The sequence below is a fragment of the Ceratotherium simum genome, chromosome 35 (assembly GCF_057802395.1).
Source record: "Ceratotherium simum simum isolate JZ-2026a chromosome 35, ASM5780239v1, whole genome shotgun sequence".
Classification (NCBI taxonomy): Eukaryota; Metazoa; Chordata; class Mammalia; order Perissodactyla; family Rhinocerotidae; genus Ceratotherium; species Ceratotherium simum.
This window is the reverse complement of record NC_141934.1, coordinates 4,908,057-4,929,861: the sequence shown is the minus strand read 5'-3', so window position 1 is coordinate 4,929,861 and position 21,805 is coordinate 4,908,057. Positions and strand designations below refer to the sequence as shown.

The window sequence follows — 21,805 nt, the reverse complement described above, 5'->3', positions numbered from 1 at the left end:
AAAACCTTAAATTACACCTAACAGAATTAGAAAAAGAAGAACAAACAAAGCCCAAAGTCAGTAGAAGGAAAAAATAATAAAAATTAGAGTAGAAATAAAGGAAATTGAAACCAAAAAAAAAAAACAGTATAAAGGATCAATGAAACAAAGAGCTGGTTCTTTGAGAAGATAAACAAAATTGACAAGCCCTTGGCCAGATTCACTAAGAAAAAAAGAGACAAGTTTCAAATAAATAAAATTAGAAATGAAAGAGAAGAAATTACAACAGATACCACAGAAATACAAAGGAGTATAAGAGAATACTATGAAAAACTATATGCCAACAAATTGGACAATCTAGAAGAAATGGATAAATTCTTAGACTCATACAACTTCCCAAAACTGAATCAAGAAGAAATACAGAATCTGAGTAGAACAATCACAAGTAAAGAGATTGAAAGAGTAATAAAAACCTCCTAAAAAATAAAAGTGCAGGACCAGATGGCTTCTCTGGAGACTTTTACCAAACATTCAAAGGAGATTTAATACCTATCCTTCTCAAACTATTCCAAAAAATAGAGGAAGATGGAACACTTCCTAACACATTCTACAAGGCCAGCATCACCTTGATACCAAAGAAAGACAAGGACAATACAAAGACGGAAAATTACAGGCCAATATCACTGATGAACATAGATGCAAAAATCCTCAACAAAATATTGGCAAACCGAATAAAGCGATATGTTAAAAAGATCATACACCATGATCAAGTGGGATTTACACCAGGGACACAGGGACGGTTCAACATCCGCAAATCAATCAATGTGATACACCACATCAACAGAACGAGGAATAAAAAACACATGATCATCTCAATAGATGCAGAGAAAGCATCTGACAAGATCCAACATCCATTTATGATAAAAACTATCAACAAAATGGGTATAGAAGTACCTCAACATAATAAAGACCATATATGACAAACCCACTGCAAACATCATACGCAACAGAGATGAGAGAACAGGAACATTCCTCTGAGAACAGGAACAAGGCAAGGGTGCCCACTCTCACCACTCTTAGAATTCAACATAGTACAGGAGGTTTTGGCCAGAGCAATTAGGCAAGAAAAAGGAATAAAAGGAATCCAAATAGGCAGTGAAGTGAAACTCTTGCTGTTTGCAGACAACATGATTTTCTATACAGGAAACCATAAAGAATCCATTGGGAAACTCTTGAAATAATCAACAACTACAGCAAAGTTGCAGGGTACAAAATCAACTTACAAAAATCAATTGCATTTCTATACTGTAATAATGAACTAACAGAAACAGAACTCAAGAAGACAATCCCATTTACAATCGCCACAAAAAGAATAATATATCTAGGAATAAATTTAACCAAGGAAGTGAAAGACCTGTACAATGAAAACTATAAGACATTATTGAAAGTAATCGATGATGACATAAAGAAATGGAAGGATATCCCATGCTCATGGATTGGAAGAATAAACATAGTTAAAATGTCCATACTACCTAAAGCAGTCTACAGATTTAATGCAATCACAATCAGAACCCCAATGACATTCTTCGTGGAAATAGAACAGAGAACATTAAAATTCATATGGGGCAACAAAAGACCCTGAACAGCTAAAGCAATCCAGAGAAAAAAGAACAAAGCTGGAGGCACCACAATTCCTGACTTCAAAACACACTAAAAAGCTATAATAATTAAAACACCATGGTACTGGTACAAAAACAGACACACAGATCAATGGAACAGAATTGAAAGCCCAGAAATAAAATGACACATTGACGGACAGCTCATCTTTGACAAAGGAGTTAAGAACATATAATGGAGAAAGGAAAGTTTCTTCAATAAACGGTGCAGGGAAAACTAGAGAGCCACATGTAAAAGAATGAAAGTAGACAATTTTCTTTCGCCATACACAAAAAGTAACTCAAAATGGATTAAAGACTTGAAGATAAGACCTGAAACTATAAAACCCCTGGAAGAAAATATAGGCAGTACACTCTTTGACATTGGTCATAGAGGGGTCTTTTCGAATTCTATGTCCACTCAGACAAGGGAAACCAAAGAAAAAATAAACAAGTGGGACTTTATCAGACTAAAGAGCTTCTGCAAGGCAAATGAAACCAGGATCAAAATGAAGACAACACACCAGCTGGGAGAAAATATTTGCAAATCATTTATCCAACAAGGGGTTAATCTCCATAATACATAAAGAACTCACACAGCTGAACAACAAAAAAACAACCTGATAAAAAATGGGCAGAGGATATGAACAGATAGTTTTCCAAGCAAGACATACAGAAGCCAATAGGCACATGAAAAGATGTTCAACATCACTAATCATTAGGGAAATGCAAATCAAAACTACACTAAGATATCACCTTATACCCGTTAGAATGGCTACAATCACCAAGACAAACAATAATAAATGTTGGAGAGGTTGTGGAAAACGGGAACCCTCATTCACTGCTGGTGGGAATGCAAACTGGTGCAGCCTCTATGGAAAACAGTATGGAGATGCCTCAAAAAATTAAAAATACAAATAATTTATGATCCAGCTATCCCACTACTGGGTATCACAAACCTGAAATCAACAATCCAAAGAGGCCTATGCACCCCTATGTTCATTGCAGCATTATTCGCTATAGCCAAGACATGGAAGCAACCCAAGTGTCCCTCGACTGATGACTGGACAAAGATGTGGTATATATATACAATATACTACTACTCAGCCATAAAAAAGACAAAATCGTCCCATTTGCAACAACATGGATGGACCTGGAGGGTATTATGTTAAGCGAAATATGCCAGACAAAGAAAGACAGACACTGTATGACTTCACTCCTATGTGCAAGATAAACTAACACAGAGACATAGAGAACAGTTTGGTGGGGCCGGCCCCGTGGCTTAGCGGTTAAGTGCGCGCACTCCGCTGCTCGCGGCCTGGGTTTGGATCCCGGGCTGCACCGACGCACCACTTCTCTGGCCATGCTGAGGCCGCGTCCCACATACAGCAACTAGAAGGCTGTGCAACTATGACATACAACTATCTACTGGGGCTTTGGGGGAAATAAATAAATAAATAAAAATTAAAAAAAAAAAAAGAGAACAGTTTGGTGGTTACCAGGGAGAAGGGGGTTGAGGGTGGGCACAAGGGATGAAGGGACGCATTTATATGGTGACTCACAAATAATAGTGTACAACTAAAAGTTCACAATGTTATAAACTATTATGAAATCAATTAAAAAAACACAAACAACAACCGAATTCAAAAATGGACAAAGGATTTGAATAGATATTTCTCCAAAGAAGACAAACAAATAGCCAATAAGGAGCTGAGAAGATGCTCACCACCACTAATCATTAGGACAATGCTAACCAAAATCACAATGAGATACCACCTCACATCCGTGAGGATGGCTATAATCAAAAGACAGAAGATAATGAGCACTGGTGAGAATGTGGAGAAAATGGAACCCTTGAGCACTGATGGAAGGAATGTAAAATGGTGCAGCCACTGTGGAAAACAGTATTATGCTTCCTTAAAAAATTAAAAACAATTACCAGATGGTTCAGCATTTCCACTTCTGGATATATACCACCCAGAAACTGAAAGTAGTGTCTTCAAGAGATATTTGCATATCTACGTTCATAGCAGCATTATTTTCAATAGCTAAGAGGTGGAAGCAACCCACCTGTCCATCTGTCCACCAACAGATGAATGGAAAAACAAATTGTGGTCTATCCATACAATGGAATATTATTCAGCCTTAAAAAGGAAGGAAATTCTGACACATGCTACAGTGTGGATGAACCTTGAAGACACTATGCCAAATGAAATAAGTCAGTCATACAAAGACAAATACTGTGTGATTCCACTTATCTAGGTACCTAGAGGAGTCAAATTCATAGAGACAGAAAGGAGAGTGGTGGTTGCCAGGGGCTGGGAGGAGGCGGAAATGAGGAATTGTTTAATGTGTATAGAGTTTTAGGTTTACATGATGAAAAAGTTCTGGAGATGCATCAAAACTATGCAATATACTTAACACTACTGAACTGTACACTTTAAAATACTTAAGATGGTAAATTTTATGTTATGTGTATTTTACCATAATTCCAAAAAAATTCTTTAAATGAAAAAAAGCATCAGCGTTTCAGTCCAGGAAACAACCCTCCAGTTATGCCCTGTAAGCCCAGGTCTTGGTCACCTGCCCTCCCCACAGGCTGGCAGAGGCCAGAGCCCACATTAGCTGTGAGCCAGGGGAAGCACCGGGGCCCCCTTCTGTGAACAAGGGGATGATTCCAGCTGCCCGACCTCCCGGTGCTGCTGTGACAATGACATGGAAGCCTCAAAAAGCACAACAACCCACACGCCACAAGTTATGTACAAGGTAGGAGGGACAGAATCCCATCTTACCCACATTCCAGGTGTCAACAAGCAATGCTCGTGGTTACCAACTCAGCCCCAGAGTCCAGGGTCAGAACCAGCCAAATTCCTCCAAGCCATGCTGGGAAGAGACAGGCAGGCCTGGGAGGCGGCCAGTGGTGCGCTGAGGGAGGGAGCCAGCCCAAGCCTGAGGCAGAGTCTGGAGCCCGCACATGCCCTGCCATCTCCTCTTTGGATCCTCTGACATGGAAGGGCTGGGGGCTGCCTGCCGACCAAGGGGAAGGCTTTGAGGGCCCTCTCTGCTCAGCATTATGAGAATGCTGCCGGGGCAGGGTTTATACCCACACGAGGGTGATCACAGGAACCATCTCCATCAACAGGGGAGTGGGTCAGAGAGGCGGGGTGGGGTGGGGAGAGCATTTACACGGATCCACTGGAAACTAAAAGACTAGGCAGCGATTACATCACCATGAGAAAAACAAAACCAAACCCTGTGGAGAGGGAATCCTGGGATGAAAAACAGCCAATGACATACAGGTTAGACAGGTGGGTAAATCCTTCTGTCTCTGTTTCTTCAACATGACGGCAGGAAAACACTAACAATTTAGAACCACCCCCAGGATGAGGGGCAGTCTTTAGGCCTCTGCCCCATGGGGTGGAAGGTGGCTCAGCTGTTTATTTGGAAATGGAAGCAGAGAAGAGGCGCCTTGGCTCTCACCTGGACCAGAGTTTCTGACCTCCAGATCTCATGGGAGGCAGGGTCTGCATTCACAGACGTCTGATGAGAGATGTGTCGCTTCAGGAGGCGAGTGTGGTGGAGACCACAGGAAGCGAAACACATGACTGGCGTCCTGAGGGAGACACAGAAACAGGCCTTAGGTAGGAGCTCCTGTTGGCATAACCAGGGGCGACCTGGACTTCAGAATCAATGACAGCAGCAACGATTACAGCCTGTTGAATCATACAACGACCCCCAAGTCCATGTTCATATACACAAATAAATAAACGAGAAAAGTTTTCTTTACCATAGACTGCCCACTAATAAATGCAAGAGTGATGACATCAGAAAATGGTCACTTGGCAATCAACCTATTAGTAACTGATCTGGCCAAGGATGCAAACACTAGTGATAACTGCATAGTCTCAGTATATTATCCCACTAAAGCCCCCTTGTTAATTAATTTAGACACAAAATACTTATTTAACTTTACAGCAGGAAAACCTGGCCAACACCCCTTAGCCCAGTGATCAAGCTAATGTCCCCAGTGATGGGGTACAGACACCCTGGGCCACGGCTGCAGTGCTCCTTCCAACAATGCACAACCTGGGTCTAATCCTGAGGAAACACCCAAGAACACACACCCAGGCTGCATGCTTTACAGGCATCAAGGTCAGGAAAGCCTGAGGGACCGTTCCAGACTGATGGAGACTAGAGAGACAACTGCACGCAGCGAGTGACCCTGCACTGGGTCCCAGCCAGGTAGTGGACATTAGTGGGTTAGCTGGTGAAACCCGAGTGGGATTGAGGATCAGATGGTGCCCTGGTAGCAATACTAACCTCCTGATTTGGATGGAAGTGCTGTGGTTATGAAGCAGACTGCGCTCATTTTTAGGAAATACACTCTGAAATGTTAAGAGGTTATGGGGCATCATGTCTATAACTTACTCCACTGGCCCAGAAAGAAACGTACGCAGATAAACAGAGAGAGGGCAAAACAATTCGGAAATCTGGGTGAAGGGTCTCTGCAAGTTCTTTATGTTGTGTGTAGCAGCTTTTCATAAGTCTGAAATTATGTTAAAACAAGCAAACAAAACTGGTCCAGAAAACCGCCTGGCAGCTGAAGTCTGCCTTGGAGAGGGTGTGAACCTGGCCCACCACAAGTCCCCCCTGTCGGCCACTGCATCAACGCCTGGATAGCCTCTCCCCACTTCTGTGCCCCTCCCTCCTCCTGTCAATTCCCTTCCTTGGGGGCTTCTGTCCACACAGGAATTTGGGGTGATGGGCATGGCACATGCCAGCAGAGGTGGGGTGGGCAGCACCTGCGGGAAAGAGCCTGCCCGCAGCCTCCCAGGGAGGCGGGGGCCAGCGAGGTTGACGAGGGGTCATAGGAGCACAGGCAGCGGCTGCCGGGGCAGGAGGGTCTCCTGGGGAGAGCTGGCCCAGAGGCCCCAGGTTTATGGCTCAGCAAGGCCCCAGTTCACTCTCGGGCTGAGGCTGGCTGTACACTCCCCTCCTGCACAGTTCAGCTGCAGCCCCGCCTGCTCCGACTGGCACAAAAGGCTCTTCACCCCAGGGCCTCCGGTTCAGGCCAAGACCTGGTGCTGGAGCCCACAGAGATTCCCACTATTCTCAGTCGTCCAGGGGTCGACCTTCTACGGCCTGCCTACAAGTCCTTTCTCTCCAGAACCATTGGCCCAGCGGCATCAATCAGCTCTCAGCTTCGTGTCCCCGGCCACCCTGCTCACTGCCTCAGTGTGGGACTTGGGTGCCGCGAGTGGGTGAGAGCTGCTCCAGGCAGAACACAGCCCGTTCCCACACCAGAGCCTCGTCAATGCAACCACAGGACCCGACTGCGCGCGGATGGCCCCTGAAAACCAAAACACAGAGGCCTCCCTCACCTCGCCCTCCAGTCCATACTAGGGCAGCTGAGGTTGGGGAATCCGAGGTATAAGAAAAATCAGGGAGCCCTGGACACAGAGTGCACCATTGTCCCCATGAGCAATGCCAGCTGACTGGGCCACTGCATCTCTCCAAGCAGCACAAAAAAGACGCTATCACGCCAGACCCCCTCGCGGGGGCAGATCCGCGCCGGACCCCGCCCCGGAGCCGCCCCGCCCCGAGGGCACGTGCTTGTCAGGCCCCGCCCTGGGTGCCCCGACGACGCCCCGAGGACACGTGCACGTCACACCCCCGCCCCCGGGCGCCCCGGCCCCGCCCCGAGGACGCGTGCACGTCAGGCCCCGCCCCTGAACGCCCTGGCCCCGCCCCTCGCTCCCCCTCCCTCTGTGGTTCCTGTGGACCCGGCTGAGACACCGGGAGACCCCGAGCTGGGGCGCCAGGTGAGTCTGCGGGGCCCGGGACGGGGTGGGCGAGCTGCCGGGGACGGGCCGGGGTCGCCCGGGGGCGGCGGACGCGAGGTGCGCTGTGGGGTCCGAGGGTGCAGGCGTCTCCACCGGGGACCCCCATTCACCACCCACCGCGTCTCCACCGGGGACCCCACCGCCCTCCGCCTTGCTGGGCCGGCGGGCCGCGGACCGTTAGCCGGCGTGGGGTCCCCACCCTTAGACCCCAGGGTTCGCGCAAGCGGCTTCGGTGGTGGGGGCCAGGTTCTGTCCAGAGCCGCCTCGCGGGGCCCGGGTGAGGGGGGTCTGGGGCCGGCTCTGCGACATGGGGCGCCAGGATCCTAGAGGATGCTGCGCACCCTGAATTAATGGAGGAGCCCTTAAAGTTCTCCAGAACCAGCTAGAACTCCTGAGACCTTTATAGGGATGAGAATGTCACGGTGGGGGTTGGGGTAAGGCGTGTCCTCAGGATGGGAGACATGGCTTCCAGCGCTGCAGCCCCTTTAATGGGTGGAGCCCCCCATGGTGCGCGCTTGGAAATCCTCTGGTCCCTCAGGGTCCCAGTCTCCCCACCCACACCCCACCAGCCAGGCGAGGGTACCCCCTGCACCCTGCTTCTCTCTGCACTGCTCCCCGTTAAATTCTCTGGAGAGGAAAAAACAAAAAAGCCAACAAATTCCCCCCGGGCAGAGAAACCTTGAGTCTAATTAGGGTTTAGCCTCCTCATTGAGAAATCATTTCTCATAATCTTCCCTGCCAGCGTTGATGGAGGGAGAGAAGGCACCTAGGATTTGGGCAGGTGGGGTTCAGGGGGGAGCAGTGAGCAGGGGAGGGGGACACTCCACCTTTGGTTGAGGCCCCCTCTGCACAGGTTGTTGGCTCCCCTCTTGGACCAGCAAGGGGAGGATTTAACCATCTGAGTCAGACCCCCTGGAGGGAGGACAGATTGTGCCTCTCCTGATGTCCCTGGACCCCCGCCCTGTTGCTGGGTTCTCTGAAGCCTGGACCCTGACTGCTGGTCTCTGTTGTCCCCTCACCCACCCAGGCACGCCATCTTCTGTGAAGGTGCTGGCTCAGGCCAGGCCCTCAGGCCCCTGCCTGGCCCAGCTAGCCCTCTGCTGCCCCCCTGCGGCCCTGCAGAGAAAGCTGCCCATCGCCACCTGGCTGTCCCACTACTGTGTACAGTGGCTGAAGATGGACTTCATCGCCAGGTTCTCAGTGGGGCTCATGGTCATTCCCCAGTCACCGGCCTATGTTGAGGTGGCCTGACTCCTGCCCCAGGTGAGATGTCTGTCCCTGCTGCCGGCCACATGCCCTGCACATGGCCTCACCCCACTCCTGGCCTCAGCGCCTGCCCAGCAGCAGAGTAGAAATGCATAATGTCCCCTCCAGACAAGTGGGGCACCCAGGGTTCCAGCGCCAGGGGGCCAAGAAGCCTTGGTTTACAATCTAGAGCCTGTGACTGCCTTTGGGCAGACACACACCCCTGTACCTGCTCTTGTCACACTTGTCACACGCAGGCACCCAGCGAGTTCTGGTTGCCTGATGGGGCAGCGGGATGACTCACTGCAGCCTTAAGAATGCTTTCTCAGACTCGCACTCTCACAGAAGCTCACAGGCCTTTGTGCTCCCCCAGGTGGCACCCTGGGCCCCAGTTGGGTGCGGGGAGAAAAGAGGTCCCCTGATGACTGCAGGTCACACTGTGGATAATAGAGGGGGAGCGTTTACTCTGCCTGTGTGCACTGGTGTGCCCAAAGTACCCAGTGGACACACAGGCCCCTGTGCTCAGACATCTATACCAGGGACCCCGTGGGCCTGCCGCGTGCCTCCTGGGTGCTCATCCCTCTCTCCCCAATAGTAGGCCTCTACTCTGCCTTCGTGAGTGCTTCATGTATTTCTTTCTGGCACATGTTGGGATGTGACTCTGGACCCCACGGCCATCATGTCCCTCCTGGTGCCCTTCCGTGAGCCCGCCTGTGCTGTGCTGCTGGCCTTCCTGTGGGGCTGCATGCAGTTAGCCATGGGCTCCTGCGCTTGGGTAAGACTCTCGGGCCTTCCTGCTGTGGTGGGGGCTGCGGTTCTGCTCTTCCTGGGGACCCGAGGCACCTGCCTGCTGTGGATGCCCCTGCCCCCAGCGTTTCCTTCTTTGCATTCCAAGTGCTGTCCCTGTGTGTGTGTGTCCCTGTGTGTGTGTGTGTGTTGGGCGGGATGTGCCATCAGCCCTACCCCATTCTGCTTAGAGGCCAGGACACTTGGGGAAGTTCCCAGGGCCTCAGAGCCTAGCCTCCCTTTCCTGCTCTCCCGACCAGCCCAAACAGGACAGGTCACCCACCATCTTAGCCCCAATCCCACCACACCCCCTCTCCTGGCCCACATCCACCTGTGTCCTCTGGGACGGGGCAGAGCTGTGACAATCTCAGTATTTCCTCCTGGGCGGCCAGGGTTCCTGCTGGACTTCATCTCCTGCCCCGTCAGCCATTAAAGGTTTCACCTCTGCTGCTGCCATCACCATGGGCTTCGGGCAGATGAAGGTAGGCTTGCTAGTGGGCACCAGGGCACCTGCAGGGTAGCAGGACCAAGGCCGGGTCCTGATATGTGTGGGACAGTCCATGTCTTGCTGTTCCAGAGCTCGAAGCACGCGGTGCTCACATGGGTCCATGAATAAAATGACCCCTCGGGGGAAATGTTGGCGGAGGGTCAGGTTCTACATCAGGTCATTTGGGGACCCGTAATGACAACCCCGCTCTCGGTGGAGTGTGCCCAGTGTGCTTGGTTCCCTCACAGAGTGGTTCTGTTCCGCTGCCTCTACTGCACGCTCAGCCAGCAGCCTTCGCAGGTCCCGAGCATCCTGCCAGATTTCCACGAGGAAATGAGTCCCCACGGTCATGTAGCTAGAGGATTTCATTTTTATCATTTTTTCCAATTCCTGTCGACTATTTTCAAATGCCATGCGTACTTATATTTCTATTTAAACCTCTATAAGAACTACTAGATCGATGATCACCGGTTATCTGAGGACGTCATCTATTCTCCTTTCACTGGTTTGAAGTTCCTGGGGGGCAGGAGCTGTTTTGCTCCGACCGTGGCCGCCCAGCGTGTGCTTGGTGTAAAGTGGGTCAGCGCTCAGGTGGGTGTGTAGGATGGACCCGAGCTGCGTTGTACAAATGAAGCCATGGGGCCCCTGCCCGGTGACCTGACATCCCCACTCAGGCCTCTCCAAGGCCTGGTTCCCACGGCAAGGCTCTGCTCCAGGCTGGCCTGTGACAGTCTCCCTTGACAGAGGGCAGTGAGCAGATCAAGGGCAGGAGGAGACGTGTGTGTGAGAATCAAGTGGCTGACACTTCTTCCCTCTTACTCTGTGCTGGGACGGGATCCAACACTGTCCCTGTGCTTAGTTCTACCACACCCCTGGGTTTCTGTAGAGAGGAGGAAAGCTCTCAGAAAGGTGTGGGTGAATGTGGTTTATATATTATGTGCAGACACACGTCAGGGGAAGCTTGGCAAATGGTGTTTCATGGGGAGGTCTGTCCTTTATTCTGGAAACAACATCCTTCCTTTTTGGTCTCAAGAATGTTCCTTGATATCGTAATGCGAGTAGAGGGTAGCTTCTTTGTGTATTCATACTTGGCGACCCTTGGTTGCCCCAAACTCATGAAACCTTGACTGGGTCATGGCAGCCACCTGAGAGCCCCCAGGCTGAGGTGGGTGTGGGTCCTCCGGACCTGCCCAGGACAGAAGTGGAGGAGGCGCAGGTTGGAGGTGTCACCTGGCTAAGCAGCTGGGACTTCTGCGGCTCCAGCACCTCAGGCACCTCAGCCCTGGTGAGCAGTGTGCGCCCAGGGGAGTGTATTGTCAGTGATGGTCACGTGAACTGAAGGGGGGCAAAGATTGGTGTCAACAATAGGAACACACCTTTGTGACAAATCCGAATGTGTTTGTATTTGTGTTTGATCACTCGTGGAAAGTACATTAAAGCCTGATGAATTTTAATAGACACGTGCCCTGAAATATCACTGCAAAAGTACTGAGTTTTTCATGATCCTTTGTTACTGTGCCTACTGGTTGTGCTGATTCACGTTTATGTCTATGATCCTATATAGAGTTAGGATTAGATTCAGGGTCAACAAATAGCCTTTAAAAACACCGTTGGATTCTTTACGGTTTTATCCTTAAGGCATCTGTCACCTCTGGAATCCACTCCAGCCACGGGGGGAGTCACTCCTAGGCATATGAAACGGAATCTTCAGAAGGTTTTAGTTTTAAAGCTGGGAGTTTAGAAGATTCCATTCTTCATGATTGCAAAGTATTTATTTCTTAATATTTTAGTTTTTGCCAAACTGATACTTTTGAAAGAGACATTGTTCATTGGGCTGTTTGACTTCTGAGGTCATCTTTGGGGTGGAGCAGTGATAAATGTGGATCCACTTTCATATTCAGGCTGCAGATCCATGTGACCCAAATCTTATGCTTCTTTCCCATTTGATGACTTCCCTGTGTTCCCCTTCCCTTGAGTGATAATGATTCTTTTTGACAGTTGTGAATATGTTTTTTGAACCTTAGATGCCTTTTTTCTTCAAATTAAAACATGGAAATCCTCATGAATATTTCAGGATGTCCTGGTACCTAGAATGTTAACTAACAGAATTCCTCTGGGTTTTCGTTGCCCTAGTTCAGATCCTTTAAAGTGAGTGAACAGGATTCTGTACTCCCTTCTGGGGGTTACTTTCTATGTTGACGATTCATAATGCAGTCTGTTAAAATCATTGTCACAGCTTTAGTGAGATATGGTTCACATACAATACAAATCACACTTGAAGGTGTGCAATTCAGTATTTCTTAGTATATTCACAGAGTTGTGCAACATCACCACAATCGATTCTGGAAGCTTTCCATCATCCTTCCAAGAGAAACACCTTCCTCATTAGGAGACGTTCCCATTTCCCCTAACCCCTAAGGCCTAGGCAAACACAAATTCACTTTCTATTTCTAGGGATCGGCCTGTTTTGAACATTCTGTATCAGTGAAATCATACAACGTGTGACCTTCTGTGTTTGGCTTCTTTCACTCAGCATAATGGTGTCAGGGTCCATCCATGTTGAGGCATGTGTCAGCCCTGCATTGATTTTGATGCTGAATAATATCCACTGTGTGGCTGGAGCACAGGGTATTTCTCCTTTCCTCAGTTGAGGGACATTTGAATTGTTTCCACTTTTCGACTATTATGAATATTGCTGCTGTGAACATTCCTGTACAAGTTTTTGTGTGGACATCTGCTTTCATTTCTTCTGGGTGTGTACCTAGGAGTGGGATTGCTGGGTCACATGGTAACTCTCTGTTTCACTATTTGAATACCTGCAAGACGTTTTTCCAAAGTGACTGCACCATTTACATTCCTGCCAGCAGTGTGTGAGGGTTCCAGTTTCCCCACGTTCTCACCAACACTTACCATCTGTCTTTCTGATATAGCCATCCTATGGGTGTGAAATGATATCTCGCTGGGGTTTTGATTGGTATTTCTCTGATGGCTAATGATGTTGACATCTTTTCATGTGCTCAGTGGCCATTTGTATGTCTTCTTTGGAGAAATGTCTGTTCAGTTCATTGGCACATTTTTAAACTGGGTTGTCTTTTTATACCTGATTTGTCATAGTCCTTTACATATTCTAGGTATGTTTCTTATCAGGTGTATGAGTTGCAAATTTTTCTCTATATTGTGGATTGTCTTTTCATATTCTTAATGTTGTCCTTTGAATCCCAAAAGTTTTACATTTTGGCGATGTCTAATTTATACAGAATAGAGTCTTACTAGTTGGAAATGACTTAGACATTAAATCATATCCTCATCAATATTTTGTTTTTATAAATTAAAGACCAAATGTAAAAGGGCTAGGGAAAGATTTGAATTAGTTCATTTGAAGATTTGCCATAGATCCAACAGAACTCATCAGGGATGTTATCATTTCCCTGTTCAGATATTTCCTTAGTATCCTTTTCATGTTCATGGGATCAGTAATTATAGCCCCTCTCTCATTTCTGATAGTAGTAATTAGTATTTCTCTCTTTTTCTCTGAGTTAGCCTGGCTATATTTTATCCATTTTTTCATCTTTAAGAACTAGCTATGTTTTTACTGATTTCTTTATTGATTTCCCATTTTTATTGTCCTTAATCTGTGCTGTAATTTTTATTATTTCTTCTATTTTATTTGCTTTAGGCTTACTTTCTTTCTCTTCCCTTAGCTTAGATTATTATTTCAGATCTTTATTTTTTCTAATATGTGTATTTACTGCTATAAATTTCCCTCTGGGTACTGCTTTCACTGCATTCCACACGTTTTGATTAGTTGTATATTCATTTTCATTTAATGGAAAATATTTGCAGTTTCTCTTGAGACTTCTTTTTTGATCCATGTTTTGTTTAATCTCGAAATATTTGGGGATTTGCTACCTATCTTTCTGTTTTTGTTTCCTACTTGGAAGTCCTTTTTGATCTGAGAATATACTTTATATGATTTTTATTGTTTTTAATTTGCTGAGGTGTGGGGTTTTTTTTACACATGTTGTGTGTCTGGTGAATCTTGCGCATGACCTTTTGAAAACTGAGTATTCTTTGTTGGATGCAGTGTTTTATAAATATGAATCAGATCCAGGTGATGGTGACACCATTCAGTTCGTCCTTACTGGTTTTCTCCTGCTGCATCTATCAGTTCTGAGAGAGCAGTGTTTCCTGCTGTAGTGGTAGATTTGTCTGTTTCTGTGTCTGTCCTCTAAGATAGTGAATTTGTCTATTTCTCCTTGCAGTTTCATCAGTTTTTCCTCACATATTTTGATGTTCTGTTGTTAGATGCATGTATTTTAAGGACTGTTCTGTCTTCTTGGAGAAGTGACCCCTTTAACATTATGGAATGCCTCTCTTTATCCCTGAGAATTTTCCTTGTTCTGAAGTTGGCTTTGTCTGACATTAATTCAGCTGCTCTAGCTCTCTTTGGATGTGTGTTCCTGGCTGATCTTGTTCTGTCCTTTACTTCTAACCTCTCTGTGTGTTTATAATGAAGGTGAGTTTCTTGTGGACAGCTTGTGGTTCCTTCTTATTGTTTTAATGTCGTCTGATGAAATCCGTCTCTAAATGGCTGTATTTAGACCATTTCTATTTAAAGTGATGATTGATATAGTTGGATTAATATCCACCATAATTGTAACTGTTTCTATCCATTGCTTTTGATCTTTCTTTCTTTGTCTTGCACTTTTTAAATTATTTTTTGTCGTCTCTGGTTTTAATTGAGCATTGTATATGATTCCTTGTTTCTTTTAGCATATCAATTATACTTCTTTTAAAGTTTTTAAATGGTTTCCCTAGAGCTTACAATATAAATTTACAACTAACCTCAGTTCACTTTGAAATAACACTGTGTTTCTTCATGGTTAGTGCAGGTCCCTTACAACAGTCTTGCCAGTGCCTCCCTCCCATCCCTTATAAAACGGCTCTCCTACATTTCTCTTATCCATGAACTGTTATCACTAAATTTATTTTTACAATTATTATTTTGAACAAAAGGAATCTGTTAGATCAGTTAAGAATAGGAAAAATACTGAACACTGTTTTATTTTACCTTCGTTTATTCTTCCTCTAAGTTCTATATGTCCATCAGCTTAGTTTCTCCTGTGGATTGGGAAAACCCAGCCCTGATCCCATTTCAGGAGGAGGTGGGACACCCTGTCATAGACTGTTTGACTAGGTTTTTGCATTTTAACAAAATTCTGGAAGTGTGTTCTGATAGTGGAACAACTGATGCTGCCGAAGCATTTCCAGGAGGACCGGGGCTGGAGGGGCCGCCGGCTGCCCTGAAGGGGTCCCATGGAGGGATGCGCTCTCTGCTAGACAGGGGTCCTCTGCCCCCTCGGCCCCTGTCTGCCCCCTCCACCCCTATCTAGAGCCTCCAAGGTGAGGACACAGGCCTGACCCCTGCCCAAGGCAACTTTTATCTGCAGGTCAAGGTCCAAATCTGAGTCCGAGCCCCCCTCGGCCTCCAGGACCCCTGCAGGACGCCCAGCAGCCGCCGCCTCCTCCTCCTGCTCTTCATTCTCCCCAGACCTCTGGCAGAGACCCCTTGTGGTTATACCCACTTCGCAGTTGCGAGCACTGAGGCTGGGACAGACCCAGGGCCCTCCTAGAGTGCAGCTCAGGGGTGTGAGTGGACCCGCCAGCTGCATGGACCAGTCCAGTGTGGCGTGAGGTGAACAGGTGCACCACAGCAGCCAGTAGTGACGCTCTCCTGGGGGCAGTCACCCCAGCAACCCCGTGCTGTTGGTGCTGTGAAACCCGCCAAGGGCCTGCGTTGACCTTGAGCCATCTCCTGGCCAGGGCACAGAAGGGGGAGCACCGCGGGCCGGGTGCACTGCTGGGTGCCTCGAGGGCGCTTGTTCCCCTGCTGTCCCGGGTGGGTCCAGCATCACCCCCTTCCGTGGACTGGGGACCCTGCCTGAATCCAGAGCGGGGCTTTAGTCCCTGTGCTCTGGGGATGGGGCAGCTCTGCCTGGCGTCGCACAGGAGGGCCTGGGAACCTTGCAGAGCCGGCCACCCTCCTCTCTGGAGCCAGAGTCACGCTCCCCTGTGGTTCCCAGTTCTCTCGTGCTCCAGCATCATATATGCGGCTTCCTCCTCGAGGAACATTCCTCCCCAGCTGTGCTTGTAGAACTTCAGAATCTGCAGGTGTCAGCTCAGAGCTCCCTTCTTCCTGAAGCTTTCCTAGGCCCTCCTCTGGGCTCCTGCTGCCCCCATGCCATCCTCTCAAATTACCTATAACACCTGTCATCCCCTCAGCCCCCAAGGAAGTGAGGCCAAAGGGCAGGGGAGAGGGGCTGCTCCTCTCTGAGCCCCAGGGCCAGGCAGAGGGAGTCTGGAGAGGAAGGGAGGCCCAGGGCAGCTGGGGGTGGGGACTGAGCCCAGGGCGGGGGTGGGGCTGAGTCCTGCCCCCAGAGGGAGTGTCCCTTTACCAGCTGCTGGCCTGGCCTGGCAGCCTCCTTTACCTCCTGTTCAGCGGGGGCTGCAGCTGCTCTGCTGACCCTGCTCCCCAGCAGCCAGCAGGAGCTGAGCCCGTGGGCTTCCCGGCGGCCGCGACAGGCTGGGGGCTTCTGGATTACAAACTGAGAAGTAGGTGATGACCAGGAACTGGGGGGTGGGCGCCTCACAGAGGCTGCCGCAGCTCGGGGTCATGGCCTCTGTGGTGGGGTAAGAGAGTGGCTCCTGGACAAGTTGGCTGGAGGGACTGTGACTGGTCCTGCTGGGCTGAGGGTGGGGGTGTGACTCCTCAGGGGCTGGGCTGGTGGTAGTGGAGGGGGCAGGTTGGGACAGGGTGGGAGCAGAAGGAAGGATCTCCATCTGTCTAGAGGCAGCAGGTACAAGAGCAAGCCGTGTGCTCGTGTCCTCTTGTGTGCCCACCTGCCTCTTTTCCTGGGCCTTGTGCCCAGCCCCGTGTTGGGCTCTGGGCACAGAGCAGGATGGGTCTCACTCTGCCCAGGAGGCCCTGGGAGGGGCATGAGGTAGTCCCTGACTCCTGTGAGAGCTGGAGCCCTGGGGCCCCTGAGAAAGACCACAGTGGTGGCTGGGTCAGGGGAGCCTTTAAGGAGGGAGCTGGGTCTGGCTGGGGTAGGGGAGGGTGAAGCCTGGGGAAGGAGTTGGTGGTGGGCAACTGGGTCTGAGAGCATTGGCTCTCTGATGCATGGCCGGGGTTTCTGGGCTGTGCAGGGTGTTTGGGGTGGAAATGAGGCTGGAGAAGAGGCGGGGGCCCTGAACGCTGTGCTGGGAGCCTACAGGGTGTAGGGGCTGAGTGGCTGGGGCCCAGCTCTGCCACTGCTCACCGTGTGCTGGGGACACACCACACTGCCCATCGCCTCTTCCCCAGGTGGGCCCTCCTCACCACAAAAAGCCACCAGGAGCAGTACCTGGACCGCAGATTTCTGTCATCAGCAAACTCAAAGGGATTTCCATGACCCAGATCAAGGAGCTGGGGAACCGGCTGTGGGACATGGCCAACTTCCTAAAGCCGCCACAGGTGGGTGCCTTGGTGCTGCTGCCAGGCGCTGACACCTCTGACCCCACCCTTGCAGTGAGTGCGTGCAAGAGGGGCCTGTGATGCCAGGGGGGCTAGTGCTGGTGCTGTCACAGGGCCGGGCTCAAGAAGGGCCTGACAGAGGAGTGGCCCTAGACAGGGCTCAGGGATGTGTAAGAGGTTTCCAGATGGACAAGGGGATGGGGCGGGAGGCCAGGCCAGAGGTACTGCATTCACAAAGGCTGCACCTGGAAGAGTGGGGGGTCTGGGAACTCAAGGCTTGAGCTTGAGGGAGGGGTGGAGGGGCAGGGGGCCAGGGCCTGGAGCTCCTGAGTGCTCTCCTCCCTGACCTGGGCACTGTGGTCTGCCTTCTCTGTCCTTTTCATGCTGCATTTCTGGCCCCTTCTCCATCCACCCAGATCCTCTACAGCCCCAGTTTCCACCTCTGTTCTGTTAATGCCCTAATTGTAGCCCCGGTGACCACCTGCCCCGAGCACAGCTGCCTCCTGATGCACGCCCACCACGTCCAAGGAGAAACCCTCTCCCTCTCCCAGTGCAGCCTCTTTCCATCCACTGAGGGCCATGCTTCTACCAGGACCAAAGCTGGACCCGGCTCCACACCTCCCTGCCCCTCCGCCTGTCCATTCCGTCTCCTGACGGGTTTCCCTGCTGCCCCCACTGTGCCTGTGTTCTGCTTGTGGGCCCCCAGGTGCGCTCCACGCAGCAGCCAGGCTGAGCCCTCATGGTGACACCATCAGAGCCTGCCAGCCCTTGCTTTCCACCCTGGGAAGGCTCCCTCTCCATGATGGTGGCCACCAAGTCCCCGAGCTCTTCCTGCCACCTTGGTGCTGGGTTCCTCCTGCTGCTCCTGAGCCTGGGGCCCTGGACAGCGGCGTCCACCCACTGCCTGGCAGAACCTTGTCTGTGCGAGTGCCTGACCCTTGAGGGTGCTTACTCTCTGGGTCTGGGACTCCCAGAAAGCTCGCCACCCTCCCCTCCGGGCTGATGCCCAGAACTCTGTGACCGTGTGCAGGCACTGATGTCCCTGTTTCACAGCAGAACAAGCTAGGAAGGGGCTGGCCTATGGTCCCTTGGCCAGTGTGTGGGGTCCCACATCCCTACAGGCCCCTCTGACGAGGGTCCCGCCCTTTGTCTGCCATCCAGCACCTCCACCCTGGCATAAACTTACCCTCCCCGAGTCCCTCCACCATCCCTATTCCGTCATCTGAGTTGGACCAGAGGAGGTGGGCCTCGAGGAGTCGCTTCTGCCCCCTCCGGGGACAGAACTATCAGGAGGGAAGGAGTCTTGCTCTGCCTTGGGATACAGCACTGCACCCCGATCTGGCCGGGGCTGCTCGCCCTCCCCCCTCTGACCACCTCCAGCTTTCCCATGTGTCCCCAAACTCAGGAGACCTTGGGGACTAAGAGGGGGAGGGACATGTCCCTGCAGACTGCAGGGCTGTGTCACGAAGGGGAGACACTTCCTGGGCCTGGACAACTCTGCTGTCTCACCACCTCAGCACCCTCCATCCCACTGTGAACTGCTGGGCTGACGAGGACTGTCCTGAAGGGGAGACGGGGACGCACAGCCACGGTAACTGTGGCCCTGCCTTCCAGCGCCTCCACTGGGAGGGGGTTCAGGGGGCCGTGCTGGGACCCTGGGTGGCTCCCCCATGCAGGCCTGGTGGTGCTTCTGCGTCTTCTTTCTGCCAACAGCCCCCTGCCCACTCCCTCCCCCTCCCTGTGGAGATTTGAGGGCCTGGAGTTTGTCTTGTGTTTTCAGGGCATAAAAACGGGCCAGTGTGTGGAGTTCAATGGGACCCACAGGACCTGTGAAATCTGGGTCTGGTGCCCTGTGGAGAGCGACACTGTGCCTGTGTAAGTGTCCCTGACACTCAGGGCAGGTCCCAGGACCAGCAGCGCCTGCCCCTGACCTCCCCCACCTGCAGGAAGCCCCTGCTGCTCCAGGCTGAGAACCTCACGCTGTTCATCAAAAACACTGTCACCTTCAGCAAGTTCAACTTCTCCAGGTCAGCATGGTGGGTCCTGGCTGTCCCAGATCCTCCTTGTCCCCTGCCTGGTCCGACCCCCCAACCCTACCCCTTCTCAGGTCCAATGCCTTCGAGACCTGGGACACTACCGATTTCAAGCGCTGCCACTGTGACCCACACTTCACCCAATACTGCCCCATAATCCGCATCAGGGACCTCATGGCCACTGCTGGAGGGGTCTGTGAGGACCTGGTGTTGCTGGTGGCTCTGTAGGGGACAGGGTTCTTGGAGGGCTCGGGGAGAGGCTCCCTGCCCATGTGCTGGTGGACCAGTGATGCGCTGTGTGCAGGGTGGGGCTGCGGGCATCCACGTCTGCTGGGATTGTGACCTGGACGCCGGGGGCTCTGACTATGGCCCCACGACTCCTTACAGCTGCAGGAGAGGAGCTAGGACGTCAGGTGCATCCCCACTGCCTGCCTGCTATTCCTCAGCCAGGTCCCGCTCCACCTGTCCTCCTGTGGTGGCTGGGACAGACCCCAGCCTGGCCCATCTTTCTGGACGCTCTGCTGTGTGTGCGAGGGGTCCCCAGGGCGGGAGGGGGTGCTCTCAGCTCCAGGTCCCCCAGCACAGGCTCCATCCACCCTCCCTCCTGAGCCCTTTGGCCTCTACCCCATATGTCCCCACACCCCTGATGTAGCTGGGACCCCTCACCCCAGTCCCTCCTTCACTCCATCTGCCTCCAGTATCTCCCTCCATAGCACAGGGGGCTTGTCCCCTGTGTCCTCAGCAATGACACAGGTCTGAGATTCAGGACTCAGGCTAGGGGTGGATGGAATGAATGGATGAGGAAGATGAGGCCTGTGAGGGACAGTCCAGCCCAGGAGTGGGCAGAGCAGGTCACTAGACTCCCTCCTGCCCCCAGGACAGCCGCTCACTGGTGGGAGGCCTCAAGAGTGGAGGCCCAGAGCCTGCTCAGGCTCTATGGGGTCTGCTTAGACATTCTTGTCACTGGGGAGGCAGGGGACAGGCTGGAGTGGGTGGGAGTGATTAAGGGTAAGGAGTGGGAGGGGGCATCATCCACAGCCAGAGAGGCTCAGCCCAGGTCTCCCTCAGGCAGAGAAGTTCAGGCTTATCCCCACAACCGTCACTCTGGGCACCAGAGCGGCGTGACTGGGTGTGGTGAGTCTGGCCAACGTGGGTCCTTCTGGCTGCTGGCCCGTGCCCCGCTGAGTGCACTCCTGAGCCCCCTGTGCTGACATGAGTCTCGAGGTGAGGGCTAGGGAGGCAGCGGGATGGCAGGTTGGGGGCCAGGACGTGGGTCTGCCCTGTCTCTCCCAGCTCATCTTCTCCTGTGACCTGCTGCTGTTGGACGTGGATGGGGAAGCCCATTTCTCCTGGAGGATCAAGTCTGAGGAGGGGAGCTGCGGGCCTGCCTGGACCCTGGGCCACACTTTGGAGGGTGGTGGCTGGAGCCCCGGCCTGCCGTCCTCATCTGCAGGCAAAGGCCCCGAAGCGCATTGCCAACCCTGAGCAGACAGAGCTGGCTTCCCACCCCCACACCCGGCTGCCCAGGTGCCTTAGAGGGGGCCCAGCACCTGCCCCCACTGCTGCTGCTGGGAGCTGGGCACTTGCTGGCCCATTCCTGAGGCCTGGAACCTTTCTCTCTCTGCTGGTTGGGGGTTGGGGGTTGGGGGCTGGGAAGGGTGGGGGCCCTGCCTTGGGGACTTGTGGATGAAGCTCTAGCACGACCAGAATAGGGGTTGGGGGGAGAACTCCACCCTTTAGCTCCTAGACAGACTGTCCCTCCCCCAACTCCAGCCTCAGCAGGCTGCTGCCTGGGGACCACTGAAGACAGTTTTGTATAGAGACCTGCAGGGGGAGACGACACAGGGTGCTAATCCAGTGGCGCTCCTGCTGGGTCTGGTCTGGTGAACACTCTCCCAGTCTCTGTCTCCAGTGTTCCCAGCAGCTCCCTGCTCACCAGCGGCCCCACACTGGCTGTGGTTGACGCCAGCCCTGCCTGGCTCCCAGCCCTCCTTCCCCTGCCAGCACTCCCCTCACAGTAGACCCCTGATCCTCTCAGCAGCCCTGCCTGGGGGTCTGTGCAGCCAGAGTCCAAGGCAAGGGAGAAAGAAGCCTGACAAGAGGAGTCGTCTCAGCTGCTCTGGGGCTGGGTTCCTAGGACAGGTCCCCTCCCAGCTGGGGGGCCTCATCCAAGGAATGAGGATTGCAGTGGGCACACCGTAGGACCACCTAGGATGGCAGGCAAGGCCACAGGCACCTGTTGGGCCCTTTCCCAGTGGCAGCCC

At 51.7% G+C, this 21,805-nt stretch overlaps 1 protein-coding gene and 1 pseudogene across 6 annotated transcripts; one reads left to right on the top strand and one right to left on the bottom strand.

Moving 5' to 3' along the window:
- The window catches only part of LOC147912425 (uncharacterized), a 176,540-nt pseudogene that overhangs the window by 88,792 nt on the left and 65,943 nt on the right, over window positions 1-21,805 (bottom strand).
- LOC106800225 (P2X purinoceptor 6-like) lies at window positions 8,313-21,100 on the top strand. 6 transcript variants are annotated; one of them, XM_087423919.1, is made up of 8 exons: window positions 8,313-9,497; window positions 9,880-9,990; window positions 17,359-17,508; window positions 19,289-19,383; window positions 19,455-19,535; window positions 19,846-19,954; window positions 20,610-20,675; window positions 20,835-20,898. In XM_087423919.1, exons 1-7 carry the CDS (start codon window positions 9,402-9,404, stop codon window positions 20,664-20,666), a joined length of 699 nt encoding a protein of 232 aa, XP_087280045.1. In that variant the 5' UTR covers window positions 8,313-9,401; the 3' UTR covers window positions 20,667-20,675; window positions 20,835-20,898. The 6 variants fall into 6 exon arrangements, 5 of the variants coding, with proteins under 5 accessions (XP_087280045.1, XP_087280044.1, XP_087280042.1 ...); XM_087423918.1 differs by having other exon boundaries at window positions 8,314-9,497; window positions 20,610-20,903; XM_087423917.1 differs by lacking the exon at window positions 20,610-20,675 and having other exon boundaries at window positions 8,316-9,497; window positions 20,835-21,100.